Genomic DNA, 13,313 nt, shown 5'->3' with positions numbered 1-13,313 from the left:
AACCCATCAAATCCTTTAATCATTTTAAACACCTTGATTAGATTACCCCTCAATCAGCTAAACTCAAGGTAATAAAAGCTAAGTTTACGCAACTCACAAGTTAATCCTTTAAATCCTGATATCAGTCTCGTGAATCTATGCTGTATCCCTTTCAATGCCAATATATCTTTCTTGAGAATTATGCTCCAAAATGAATGCAAAACTTCAGATGGGTCTGACCAGCACACTGAGCATGACTTCCTCTATGTTGCATTCCACCTCTATATAGATAAAGGTCATAGTTTTTGAATGCTTTTTGTACATGCACATCAATTTTAGTGGCTTGTGTACAGCTTACTGTGCTTCCTAAATTATCATCATCTGAAACCTTGAATATACAAGTCTCCAATTGTCACCGGTCATTAATATACAGTGAAATCGCAATAAGTCAAATTCGGATGACACAAAATTCCTGCTTTGTTGAAATTGTCGAACATTCCCACCACAGAAAATCCCATTGAATGATGCTCATGATAAAATGCACTAGTAACTCCGGATTAGCCAAACTTATCTAAGATTGTCGTATGACTGTGCCGACCAATTGGAGCAGAGCTTGGTCACGAAAAGCATAAAATCATGCAGCATGGGCATTTTTAATTACAAAGCTCCCTTACTTTTACCAAGTCAGGCCATTGTAGGGTGTGAACAAATTAAATAAAGACTTTTTCACACATTTACTGCCTTTCAGTGTTTTTATTTGGCACTTGAATCTGTTTGTTTTTGACCTAGACCACATTTGTAGGCATATTGAGTTGCATAGAGATGAATTCAGATAGGAATGGAGCCCCCTCGACAATACGAAGCTCCACTTATCATACATTTTTGGGTGGATCCCCTGGGATTTGACTCAGGATTTTATTGTATATGGGGAAAATCTGAAGTTCAGTATCGATCCCCAGGAACATAAAATATGACATCCAACCAACCCGAGAACACACATTTTATCCCTACTCTCTGCTTCCTGCCTCCCAACCAATTACCAGCTCATGTATTACGGTTACCTTTAACTCTGTGCACTCTCACTTTTGCTAATCTCTTGTGAGAAAGATATAAAATTCCTTTCCATTCAATGGGATTTTCTGCTGGTGGGCATGTTTGGCAATTTCACAAAATAGGAATTTTGTGTCATCCGAATTTGACTTATTGCGATTTCATTGTATATTAATGACAGGTGACAATTACAGACTTATATATTCAAGATTTCAGATGATGATAATTTAGGAAGCTCAGTAAGTTGTACACAAACCACTAAAAATGATGTGCATGTGCAAAAAGCATTCAGGAAATATAACGAGTCCAACCCGTTCACATAGACAATGCCCATCAACCCCCCCATCCACCCACACCATCACCCTTATAGTAATTTCCTTCCAATACACAGCCAGATTAGTTAGACAAATACATGTTGATTCTCTTTTATCAGCTACCACTTTTCCTTTTGCTCAGTCACTGTATGCCTGCTGGTAGCTTAACATCAATTGTGGGGAATCTAATAGGTCTGTACCTGCCTGCTTTTTCCCCTCTATCCAATCTTAAATAATGAAGTGACTTTTGCAAACTTCCAATTCAAAGATAACTGCCATCTTTTATTTTCAAAGTTCTATGCCAGTGGTTCCCAAAGGGTGCGGCGCGCCACACTGGTGCGGCGAGAGAGGATGGCAAGTGTGGCGGGAAGATTCAAGGGCAATCAAAGAAACATTTAAACATGGATAGATATTTTTCCAAAGTGAGAGCAAGAGCATCAAGTGATGCTGAGAACGATCTGAGACACGTTGTGATCCAGAATCGCCGTTTGAACAGAATGCTGAAGAAGAGTCGTTTAATTCTACACCAGTAGCAGGCCCAAGCAAACCTCCAAAAAAGAAAGTTTGTCGACAATATATGGATAGCTATCGGAGTCTCGGTTTCACATGGACTGGAGACGAAAACATACCGCGGCCTATGTGTTTGATCTATAGTGAGAAGCTTTCCAATTCCAATATGGTCCCAAGCAAGATGAAAAGACATCTGTTGTCAAAACATGGAAATCTGGCAAACAAGGATGTTCAATATTTTGAAAGGCTTTCGGAACAGCAGAAATGCCAACAATCATATTTTGAAAAACGAATGACAGTCTCAGATAAGATGCAGATTGTATCTTACCAAGTGGCTGAATTGATTGCTCAACAGACAAAACCACATACAATAGCTGAAAAATTGATTCAGCCTGCCTGCAGCTTGATTGTGAAAACTTTGTTTGGTGATGATGCTGAGCGAGAAGTTATGGAAATTCCTTTGTCTGATAATACAATTTGCAGAAGAAAAGTTGATATGTCAGCTAATATTGAGAAGTGTGTTTCCGAAAGTATGAAGAATTCTAAATTTGCCATTCAAGTTGATGAATCGACCGACATTAGTGGAAAAGCACAGTTGCTTGCCTATATCAGATTCATTCACAATGACAAAATAATCACACAGTTTCTATTTTGCAAGGAACTTGAAAAACATACCAGAGGGCAAGATATTTTCCAAACCTTGTCTAAGTATTTGGAAAAAGTTGAGATTTCAAGGGATTCTTGTATTGGAATTTGTACGAATGGAGCGCCATGTATGATAGGGAACGTGAGAGGCTTGGCGACACTCATCAAACAGAAAAATCCAGATGTAATATCAACTCACTGTTTTTTACACAGAGAGGCATTAATCACCAAGACCCTTCTAGCTGATTTGAAGTTGGTTCTAGATCGGACTGTGCGCATTGTGAACTTCATCAAAGCAAAAACACTAAAGGCGCGGTTATTTGCTCAACTCTGCAAAGACATGGAATCAAAACATCAATGCCTAATTCTGCACTCGGAGGTTCGCTGGATGTCCCGCGGAAAAGTTTTAAATCGGGTGTTGGAACTGAAGAACGAATTAAGAGAATTTTTGGAACAAGAAGGGAACACATCGTACCACCAACTGGATGACAATGACTGGTGTGCAAAGCTGGAATATTTGGCCGATATCTTTTCCCGGTTGAATGTGCTCAATGCCAGTATGCAAGGCCGCGATGACAATATCCTCACAGCTACAGACAAACTAACTGCATTCAAAAAAAGCTTCAGCTCTGGCTCGGAAGAGCAATGCAACATAAGCTCGAAATGTTCCCAGTGGTAAAAAGTTTTAAAACGAGCAATGAATTGTATGGCCTCATACAGGAACATCTTGCAACACTGGTAGAAAAGATTGATCATTACTTCCCATCGTTGTCTACAGAAAAATTCGACTGGGTTAGTGACCCCTTTGCGAATTCCAGCTGTTCAGGTCTGACATTGGATGAGGAGGAGGAAATGGCCTGCATTTCGAGTGATCGCACCTTGAAAATGAAACACGAGAATATGCCACTGGACTCTTTTTGGATATACAACCAGAAACAGTATCCACGCATCTCTTCAGGAGCATTAGCTATTCTTCTACAGTTCTCCATGACATATTGTTGTGAACAGGGATTTTCAGCTCTGACAAATATCAAAGACCAGAAAAGAGAAAGGCTTCTTTTGTATACTTACTTAAGGTTACGTATGTAAGAGGCTCGTCTATAAGGATATTTTGGGAATGAATCATGTTTTTATTAGCTGCATTGTTTCATACTTTCTGGATGTCCCATGATCATATTATAAAGTAGTTGTGTTCTATGTTATGAATCAAGCACTGCTAGGAGTTTTTTTTTGTTTTTGAATGTATTTCTTATCAATAAAAAATTCGGCGTGGCACGAGCAAATTTTTATTCCGAAAGTGCGGCCCAGTGAAAAAAGTTTGGGAACCACTGTTCTATGCATTAGGGTTAGGGTTAGTGGCTATAAATCTTTCCACCTGTCCATCCAATGTGTTTTTTAGTAATTTCCCCATTGATGTGACAGTGAAGTTTCACAATTTGTCCACTGGGTGTCTCTGCAATTTCTGGTCTCAAACTTCTCTGGTACCGATCTGACTACAGGTAGGTTTTCAAAACAATGCTCCAGTTCAACATTAACATCAATCAAAGCCATCGTCTTTGCCCTCCCCCTTAGAAACATCTCTCTCATGCCCTGTTATTCTCAGGCTGAATGAGATTGTTTGAAATCCAGTTTCCACTATGACCCTTAGCTGAGGATCAGACCCCATATTCTCTGCTACACAAAGATAACTTTTCTCCAACTCTACAACATTACTAGCTCAGATTCTTTGTCACTAAGAATCCTTACGAATGCCAGTGTCACTTCCAAACTATAACTTCTGCCATACGTTAAGCCTTACTTGCCCCTTATCATTGTCCTCACTAACTTGGTGACCATTGCTCACCAATGCATCAAGTTTAAAATCCATGTCTTTATCTTTGAATCCTTCCTTGCCCCCTGCCAATTACCCACCCTGCCTCAACAGTGCACCCTCCACAAACCCTGTACCCTCCTCCATTCCCCTGACTCCAGCATCATGTACGTCCCCTTACTTTTGTTCCAGCATTGGTAATAGAGTCTTTGGTTCCCTCAGTCCCACTGCCTGGAATTGCATCCTAATTTCCTTTAGCTTTTCACCTTTCCTCTAGAAACCACCTCATAGCCCATCTCTTCCATCAAGGTTTTGGTTACTTCCATTGAATTTCTCCTTTCGTGACTCTGCATCTATTTTCAATACCTCTGCTGTAAATGACTTTTGAGATTTTTTTATGTTAAAGGTGCCAGATAAATAGAGTTTACAGTTGTCATGGCCTTGGTAAACATGCGGTGATGAGTAAGATGCTGAGACGGGCTGACAGGTGTGACAAAACAGGTGAGGAGAGATTACAAAAAAGGTTTTTGGTTGCATTGAAAAAGCAAGACAGTTAATGAGGGAGCAAAATTGGAGATAAAATGAATAAATTGTTTTTAGGCCAACCTATTTAGGTGAAAAATAAGTAGATTTTATATCCAATATTAATCCTTGTGCGATTAATGGAGCACTGAAAATGCAAATAAACACGGGCAATAAAAAACAGAATGGAATAAAGGAGAAGCAAAACCCCTCAAGGTACTGAGCACTATCTGTTAAAACTGACTGGCTGCCTGTGACAGCTTAGTGGTTTGGTACGCACGTACAGGCATATATACAGCTTTTGATATGCCCATTTTTCAATGTCTGATGCCAGGAAGTCACTTGTCTAATCTGCTCATTAGTGGGCACTTCAGTGTTTACAGATGATTGAACAGAACAGATGGATGGGTCCTGGCATTTGCATTAAAAAAAAAACAGTTTCTGATAATAATGGGCCACTTGTTAAACCTGTTCACAATCTGATTAACTTTTCTTAAAGTAATGATAATAGCAGGGAATTGGACAGATTTACAATGAACAAAGCACGCAACACAATCCAGTGGCTATATCAAGATGCTAACTGCTTGGACATGTACAGATCGGTAACAAAAAAAATTATATTCTCTGGCCACTGTTTGGATTTCATTTCGAGTTTGATCATCATTTCCCTTCATGCACAATTCTTTTTCTACATCTTTGAGCATAGAATTTCGGCAAAAATTATTTTTCAAAAAGCTGTAAATAGAGTATTGTTTAATGACAGCTCAGGTAAACACATACTTGGTGTGGAGGTGGCTGTGTGATACATAAACACTGACATAGACCTGTTGGTCCAAGCGGCCAGTTCCCATGCTGTAAATTCTTTGCATTACTTCTCATTGCATCCAAGCTGGTAGAACTATTTTCAGTTAAAGACATCGGACAGAAAAGCATCGGAAACTTGACTCTGGTGTTTGCTAGGACACACAAAGCTGGGGCAATGTTCCCTGAATACTTACAGGCAAATTGTCAGATTTTCACCGCCTTATGGACACTGCAGCAATATACACAACCGGCGATATTTGTTATACTTCTTGACACAGTAGCATTGGTTAAGCAGCTACAACTCAAATCTTTCAGCTTCAGTCAACTACTTTGAATCAATCGACTACAGTCACATTTTATAAACGCAAGTCCTAACATTATCAAATAATGTAATTGTTGGATTTTTATCCTTACTCGAGGTGTGCGGTAATACTGTTGCCTCTCTACCCCAACTTCTCCATAAACAGTATTGTTCAGTCAGTGAAATAATAAAATAATTTATTGAGATCTTTAGAGGAAAACATAATCAATCTCTGAATGTAGCAGAAATTTAAGTGTCTTTGATATTCATTAAGGTGAAAGGAACTTGACATTTCAATCTTTCTTCAATGCAGTGGCATACCTGCAAGCTCTAAGGGCAGTTCTGTGGACATGTTCTGGAAAGATATAAAAGGTGATGGTTCAAAGTGTCTAATTCTAACCTGATTGTGGCTCTGACATGTGAAGGAAATTGTGAACTGATTGAGTCATGAAGAGCTAAGTTATCCCACATTAACCGAAGCTAAATGCTTATGTTATTTACCAGGGTTACAAATCGGCACTTGCTGACCATGAGATTTACTGTAACTATTTTGTGTTTTTTAGAAAAAACAAAGAGCATAAAGTATTGCATTATTGTCTTTCAAAATTGAGAACATAATTTACAAGACTGCGTCCAAGCAGTTTGTCCCAAAGTTTGAAAAAATAGCGCACATTGACGATGCACGGCAACCTCGAATGTTCACATCATCCACAACCCGAGAACAAACTAACATAGTTACACCTGTTATAAAAATGATGATTGCAGATTAGGTATTTAATGTGGGATGAGAGTGTGTTTTCACTTGATTTCTTTAGAAAACTTAATTTTGAGGCAATCTGATTGATCAATTTTGTTTCTTAACATGAAACCAAACTAAGAAAATGCTGGAAAATCTCAGCAGGTCTGACAGCATCTGTGGAGAGAGAATAAAGCCAACGTTACTGGTCATCCAGACTGGAAACGTTGACTCTAATCTCTCTCCACAGATGCTGTCAGGCCTGCTGAGGTTTTCCAGCACTTTCTGTTTTTGTTTCAGATTCCAACATCCACATCATTTTGCCTTGACCAAACTAATGCAGGCAAGTTGTTCAATGTGATGTTTCGGTTCAAATACTGGAGCAGGAGATAATTAGGTAGAAGGTTTTCACCCAAAGAATAATAGACTTTTTTTGAAATTAGTTATTGGGGAGGTCATTGGACTAGTATCGACAAATTTTAGAAGAAAGCTGATGTGTTTCTGGAGAAAAAAAACAGGCCAAGTAAAATAGTGAGAAGCTGAAATCCAGCTCCAGAAAAGCAATTAGATTACTGGAAATAATTGCCACAGACTGCAATTTTTTGCAATTATCCATTGCATGTCCAAAGTATAACATAACGCTGCTGCACTCACCTCCAAGACTTGGTCCCCAGCCCAGAGTCTGCTGTCTTTAGCAGCTGCACCCTCTTCATATACTTCATGAATAACTATTGCATCCTGAAATAAATTCATAATTATCATTTAGCATGACCAGAATTTGTACACATCTGGAAGCTGCTTTCCTAATCAGTTTAGATAAATCCCAGTGGTATTCATTAAATGCTCAATTTGTTTCCTGAAGAAATAAAGTAAGAAATAGCAGGTAGAAACAAAAAGTAGAAAAATCTTCTGCAGATGAATCTCAAAACTAAAGACTCAAACAGCGTTTTATTTAAGTATACTGGTCCAGAACCTGATTGCTCTCCTTGAGATGCTACCACAATAGCTGGCTTTCTTTAAAACCGTTTTATATCTGTAACAATGTGTGAACATTTCATTACATTAAATACACTATATAAATGCAAGTTGCCATGGTGCGACACTTTGATTGTGATGGCCACATGCTTGAAACTGTGGGTTAGCTTTTCATCTTTACCGCTTGGGCTGGAGTGTAGCTGAGTAGATGGCCAGCCCTTTACAGAACCCACCGATTTTCATTCCATTAATTACAATAGAATCGTGACCTATATTTATAAAAAGTAAATGCATAAAAACACACACACTAAATATAGTGGGATGATTGGGCCATCTGCTCATTGCCATCAGCTGACGTTCAAACAGCTTTGATGGTATAGGCTTGATAAAAATTGCATTAATGGGCTGCCCATACATTTCCAACAGTGATGGGCAAGCTGTCAGACTGGAAGTTGGAATTTTTGGCAGGCCTGCTGCATACTTAAAGCATGCCTGCAGCTCGAAGCTCTGGAAATACTTGCTGTACTTGGAAGATTTGAACTGCAACATACCGAAGTCAAGAGTATCTAGTATTTACTGGGCAGAATTTTCCTCAGTGCTTTTGTACCATGCTGTCCAGCTCAAATAGAGGTCAGAAGAAGCCCTCACTATCTGGGAATTAATGGCCAGAGCATAGGCTCATGGCACTGTGGCAACGGCAGGTAAATGAGGGGCAGGGCACCCCCAAAATGGAGACACTACCTCCCCAACTTTTTCAAATTTAAAATAACAAGGGCTTTTGCTTCCAGGCTATCATTGTGGTGTGTGCAGGGTGGCGAGGGAGGCTGGGGGTAGTGGAGAGATGGGAGGTGGTGGTGGGGACATGGGAGGGAGAAGAGTGGGTGGTGGAAAGCTCTTTCACAGGCCTGACCAGGAATGGCCTTTAAGCCTGCCTGGTGCTGCTAGCCACCCTATCTGTCCCCTGGTCTGGTGTCAGGGGGCTACTTTGAGGCAGCTACATAGTCTCTGGATGCTAGACATTCCTAGTTATCCTCCAACAACAAGCCTTAAGTAGCTATTAAGCAGCTCAGTTGGTTGCCCTGGTGCCTCACCAGCCCACCTCCAGGAAAATGGGGAGGTCCTGGGGAGTAACTCACTTCCTGACTCCACAAAGTCTGCCTATCATCTCCAAGGCACAAGTCAGGAGTGTGATACAATACTCTCCACTTGACTGAATGTTTCCAGCTCCAACAACTCTCAAGAAGCTTGACACCATCAGGACAAAGCAGCCCACTTGATTGGCACCCCATCAACAAACATTCAGTCCCTCCATCACTGATACACAGTGGCAGAAGTGCATGCCACCCTCAGAGTGCACTACAGGGAACTAACCCAGCCTCCTCAGACAGCACCTTCCAAACCCACAACTCCTACCATCTAGGTTAAGGACAAGGGCAGCAGACACATGGGAACACCATCACCTGCAACTTCCCCTCCAAGCCACCCAGCATTTTGACTTGGAAATATGTCACTGTTCCTCCACTGTCGCTGGGTCAAATCCTGGAACCTCCTCCTGAACAGTACTGTGCGTGTACCTACACCACATGGACTGCAGTGGTTCAAGAAGGTAACTCACCACCACCTTTTCAAGGGGCAATTAGGGATGGGTAATAAATATTGGCTGAGTCAATGAAACCCATAACTCAAGAATGAATAAAAAAATACTGAAAATGCTGGAAATCTGACCTGAATGCTTCTGATGAAGGGTCATTGACCAGAAACATGAATTCTGTTTCTCCTTCCACTGATGTTGCTTGCCCTGCTGTGTATTTTCAGCATTTTTTGTTTTCACTTTACTCTTTTGACAATTACATTCACATTTCTATTGCTTACCAGCATCAGCAACTGGTTGAAACATTTGGACAGCCTACAGAGGAGCTGCCGTGCCATTCCCAGGAAAATGTAGAAGTCCACTTCTAGCTTATGTGGTACTCTAGCATAAGGCATCAGCAGTTTATCATGGAGTTGTGGCACCTATATGGTGTTCCAGTGTACCTCTATCATCAGTTCTTACAGCTTTATTCAAAGCTCAAACTGCTGTCATTCATTGGGGTAACATCGCCACTGCCTTTGAAAGGTTTTGATGGTTTACTCTGCCATAGATCAGCTCTTCCAAAGATCTGTGGAAATGAAGAATCGTAGTCCCACAGGAATGGCACATGTAGCCCTCAGGAAGGCAGCAACGTCTGCTGCTTCACCATCCCCCCAAGCAATTCTGGCCATGGTGCCAGAAAGCCAGATGGGGACAGACAGTCTGGCAGCGACTAAAATGGTGTAATCTGCATCCTCACGGGCATATTCCTCCTCAAATGGCAAAAGGTTTCCTTGTATACGTTCCATTTGCTGTCCTTGTTGCATAGCTAGGCTATGTAAAATGTAGCAAACAGCCATAACCTGAGGCACTCTCTGTGGGTTGTACTGCAGAAGTGTGGACCTGTCACTCATGGCCCAGTTGGTAGCACTCTTGCCTTGAAATCAAAACGTTTGTGTGTTCAAGTCCCTCTCCAGGGATTTGAGCATAAAAATCTAGCCTCATGCTCAAGTGCGGTGCGGACAGAGTATTGTACTGTCGGAAGTGTTGTCCTTCACATGAAATATTTAACCGAGACCCTGTCTGCAATAATTCCCTCTAATTTCCCTTTGCTCTGTTTATTGCATTGCACAGTCCCTTTAAGATTGCCATGTGACCATGCATGCACACATCTTAAAAGGACAGCTGGTTGTGCACAGCCTGTTTGTCCCTTGCATGGCACATTCCTGATTGATGCATGGCCATCCAACTATGCGCCTTAGAGGTAATACCGCCTGCCTGCTCTCTCAGTTGCACATAAAAAAAAGATTACTTCAAAGAACAGGATTGTTATCCTCAGTATCTTGTCAATATATATTTCTCAATCAACATAATTTTAAAAAATGGTTATTATCACATCACTGTCTTTGGAGCTTGGTTGTGTGCAAATTGGCTGCCACGTTTCAAATGTTAGAATTAATCTTTCACAGATGTGGGCGCTGCTAGCAAGGTCAGCATTTATTGTCCCTCCCAATTGCCCTTGAGAAATGGTGTTGAGCTGCCTTCTTGAACTGCTACAGCCCAGGTGGTGTCGGTACATCCACAGTGTTGTTAGGGATTTTGACCCAGCAACAATGAAGGAACTGTGATATAGATTCAAGTCAAGATGGTGTGTGATTTGCAGGGGCTGACTACACTTCTATCAAGCTGGCTTTGGGACATCCTGAGGTTGAGAGTAGCACTGTATAAATGTAATTCCTTCTTTATTTTGTCCAGGCAGCGTAAACATTGTTGGAATATTCCATGATGGTTCGAGTGAGGCTACAGTATCATCTTTTCAACCAGTAAGATCTTTTTCAAAACTGGTGTCATCAGCCAGCTTTAATCAGCCTGTCCCCAATCAGCCAGCCTCTGAGTTCCTTCTATCATCTCCAGACTGCATTATTTAACTCTGTCTGTACCCTAACTCTCATTCTGCTCATTGACATCTATTGACTCCTAGCCTACCAACGCCTTAATTTTAAAATTCTCATTCTACTGTTCAAATCTCTCCATTGCCTTGTCTGTAACATTCAGTTGTCCTACTACCCTCTAAGGACTGTGTGTTCTTCCAACTCTTGTGAACCCCACTCACTTTGTCCCAGCATAGGTGCCAATGTCTTCAGTTACTTGACCCAAACGCCTTTTGTAAACTTTTCTGTCTTTCCACCTCATTCTCTCCACGTTCAAGAAGTTAGGAGATTATTAGCAAAATAAAAACACATGAGATAGCAGGCAACATACATGTCATTGGCTAATAGTCAGAAAGCAGAGAGTAAGAATAAAATAGTCATTCTCATATTGGCAGGTGTTGCGAATGGGGTGCTGCAAGGATGAGTACTTATGCTCCAGCCATTCACAACATATATCAATGATTTAGATGTGGGGAATACAAAGAACAATGAAAATTACAGCACAGGAACAGGCCCTTTGTCCCTCCAAGCCTGTACCAACCATGCTGCCTATGTGGGGAATGTGGGTATTATTTCCAAGCTTGCAGAGGATACAAAGCTAGGTGGGAGTGTGTGTTGTGAGGGAGATGTAAAGCAGCTACAGGAGAATTTGGATAGACCTAGTAAGTGGGCATGAATATAGAAATTGGAATATAATGTGGAAAAACATAATCCATTTTCAGAGAAGGAAAAGATGTGCAGAGTATTTCCTAAATGGTGAGAAATTAGCAAGTGTAGATGTACAAGTGGACCTGAGTGTCCTTATCCGCAAATCACTGAAGGCTAACATGCAGATGCAACAAGCTATTTGAAAGGCTAATGGAATGTTAGCCTTTATATAAGTTTTTGGGCAAATCCTCCATAATTAAAGAACCCAGGGATAAGGAGAATGGACAATTTGTTAAAATGGCCTGCTGGCTGTCAAAACTCCCAAGCGCAAATCTATCGGTGGACCTTTACAACCACATGAATATGCGAGAGGCTGGGAATAACGAGAAGGTCGAGACAGGGATGATCTAATCAACAGGAAATAAAGGAAAAACCATGGCCAGCAGACGAGGGGTAAATAGCCCAGCAGCAAGACAATGAAAATGGAGATCAGCCCATCCTCGGAAAACATTAAGACCCATCTCGCTGATGGGATACCAATCAGGCCGATTCAGAAAACATTAAAAAAGACATTAAAATATCGATTAAGGGCGGCCCCGACAGTTCCGGGCCTTTGTTCCAGTCGATCGAAACTACCAGTGATCAAAAATTGCTTTATGCGAGAGAATCACCGGGGAGCTTTAAAAAGGACAAGCGAGCAACGGCTCTCGCTCTCGATGTGTGCCCGCTCTCTCTCTTAGCTTTTCGCCTCTTCCTCCTGGCACTTAGCTCTTCAGCTCTCGCACCACGTGTACCCGCTCCTGCCCGCCAGCTGGACCCGCATCAAGACAAGTAAAGCCGCTCTCAAAGTTGTAAGTACCTCCGCCGGCTGAAGTTCCCGATATAAGGTAGAGGACGAGGGTTGAAAGGGGGTGGTGTTTAGTGAAGTTAAGTGTGATAAGACTGTGTAAAAGTAAGAATTTACGTTGTGCCGATAGTGTTTCCTCCCATAGAAAATAGTTTAACTCTGTTTTATTATTTTTATAAAAGCTTTATTATTGTATGGTGTGGTGTTGGGAAGGTTGATTTGCTGTTTGAATAAATTATTGTAACTTTGAAACCCGTTTGGAGTTTGTCTTGCTTTTCTGTTCTCTCATCCGTGTACTCTGGCGGGGTCACAATTTCAAGAGCTCTCACCGTAAATCCGGAGTCTAGAACCAAGGGTGATTTGAGCGCCTCGAAAACGCTCACTCGGGGCAAACGACTGGTCAGGGATAAACAGTGCAGTTCCCTCTTTCTCTCTCTCGTGGAAACTACCTGAGTGATGTGGTTACAGGGTGGCCGTTTGCTCCACCAACGAGAGAGAGAATCACCCAGGCGTTGGTGGCGGTCAGGATACCTGGTGTGGAATAAGGTCCAGGTCACTGGTTAAGTATAAACAGTGAGCCTGGCCCAGCACTCTCTCCGGCGGAAACTGCCCCAGTGCGGCGTTCCTCGGCTTTGAAGTGTCAGAGCCCGCTGGAAAGAGACCCCACAGGT

General features: G+C 41.5%; 1 protein-coding gene across 1 annotated transcript in view; it reads right to left on the bottom strand.

Moving 5' to 3' along the window:
- Positions 1-13,313, bottom strand: part of patj (PATJ crumbs cell polarity complex component) — a 364,256-nt gene that overhangs the window by 62,537 nt on the left and 288,406 nt on the right. The window contains exon 38 of the mRNA XM_078218535.1: positions 7,326-7,409. Within this exon, the coding sequence (XP_078074661.1) occupies positions 7,326-7,409 (84 nt within the window). The remainder of the gene's footprint in view (positions 1-7,325; positions 7,410-13,313) is intronic.

Source organism: Mustelus asterias, chromosome 8 (genome assembly GCF_964213995.1).
Source record: "Mustelus asterias chromosome 8, sMusAst1.hap1.1, whole genome shotgun sequence".
In the NCBI taxonomy this organism is placed as follows: domain Eukaryota; kingdom Metazoa; phylum Chordata; class Chondrichthyes; order Carcharhiniformes; family Triakidae; genus Mustelus; species Mustelus asterias.
Note: the sequence above shows the minus strand (reverse complement) of the source record. Positions and strands in the feature narration are given on the sequence as shown.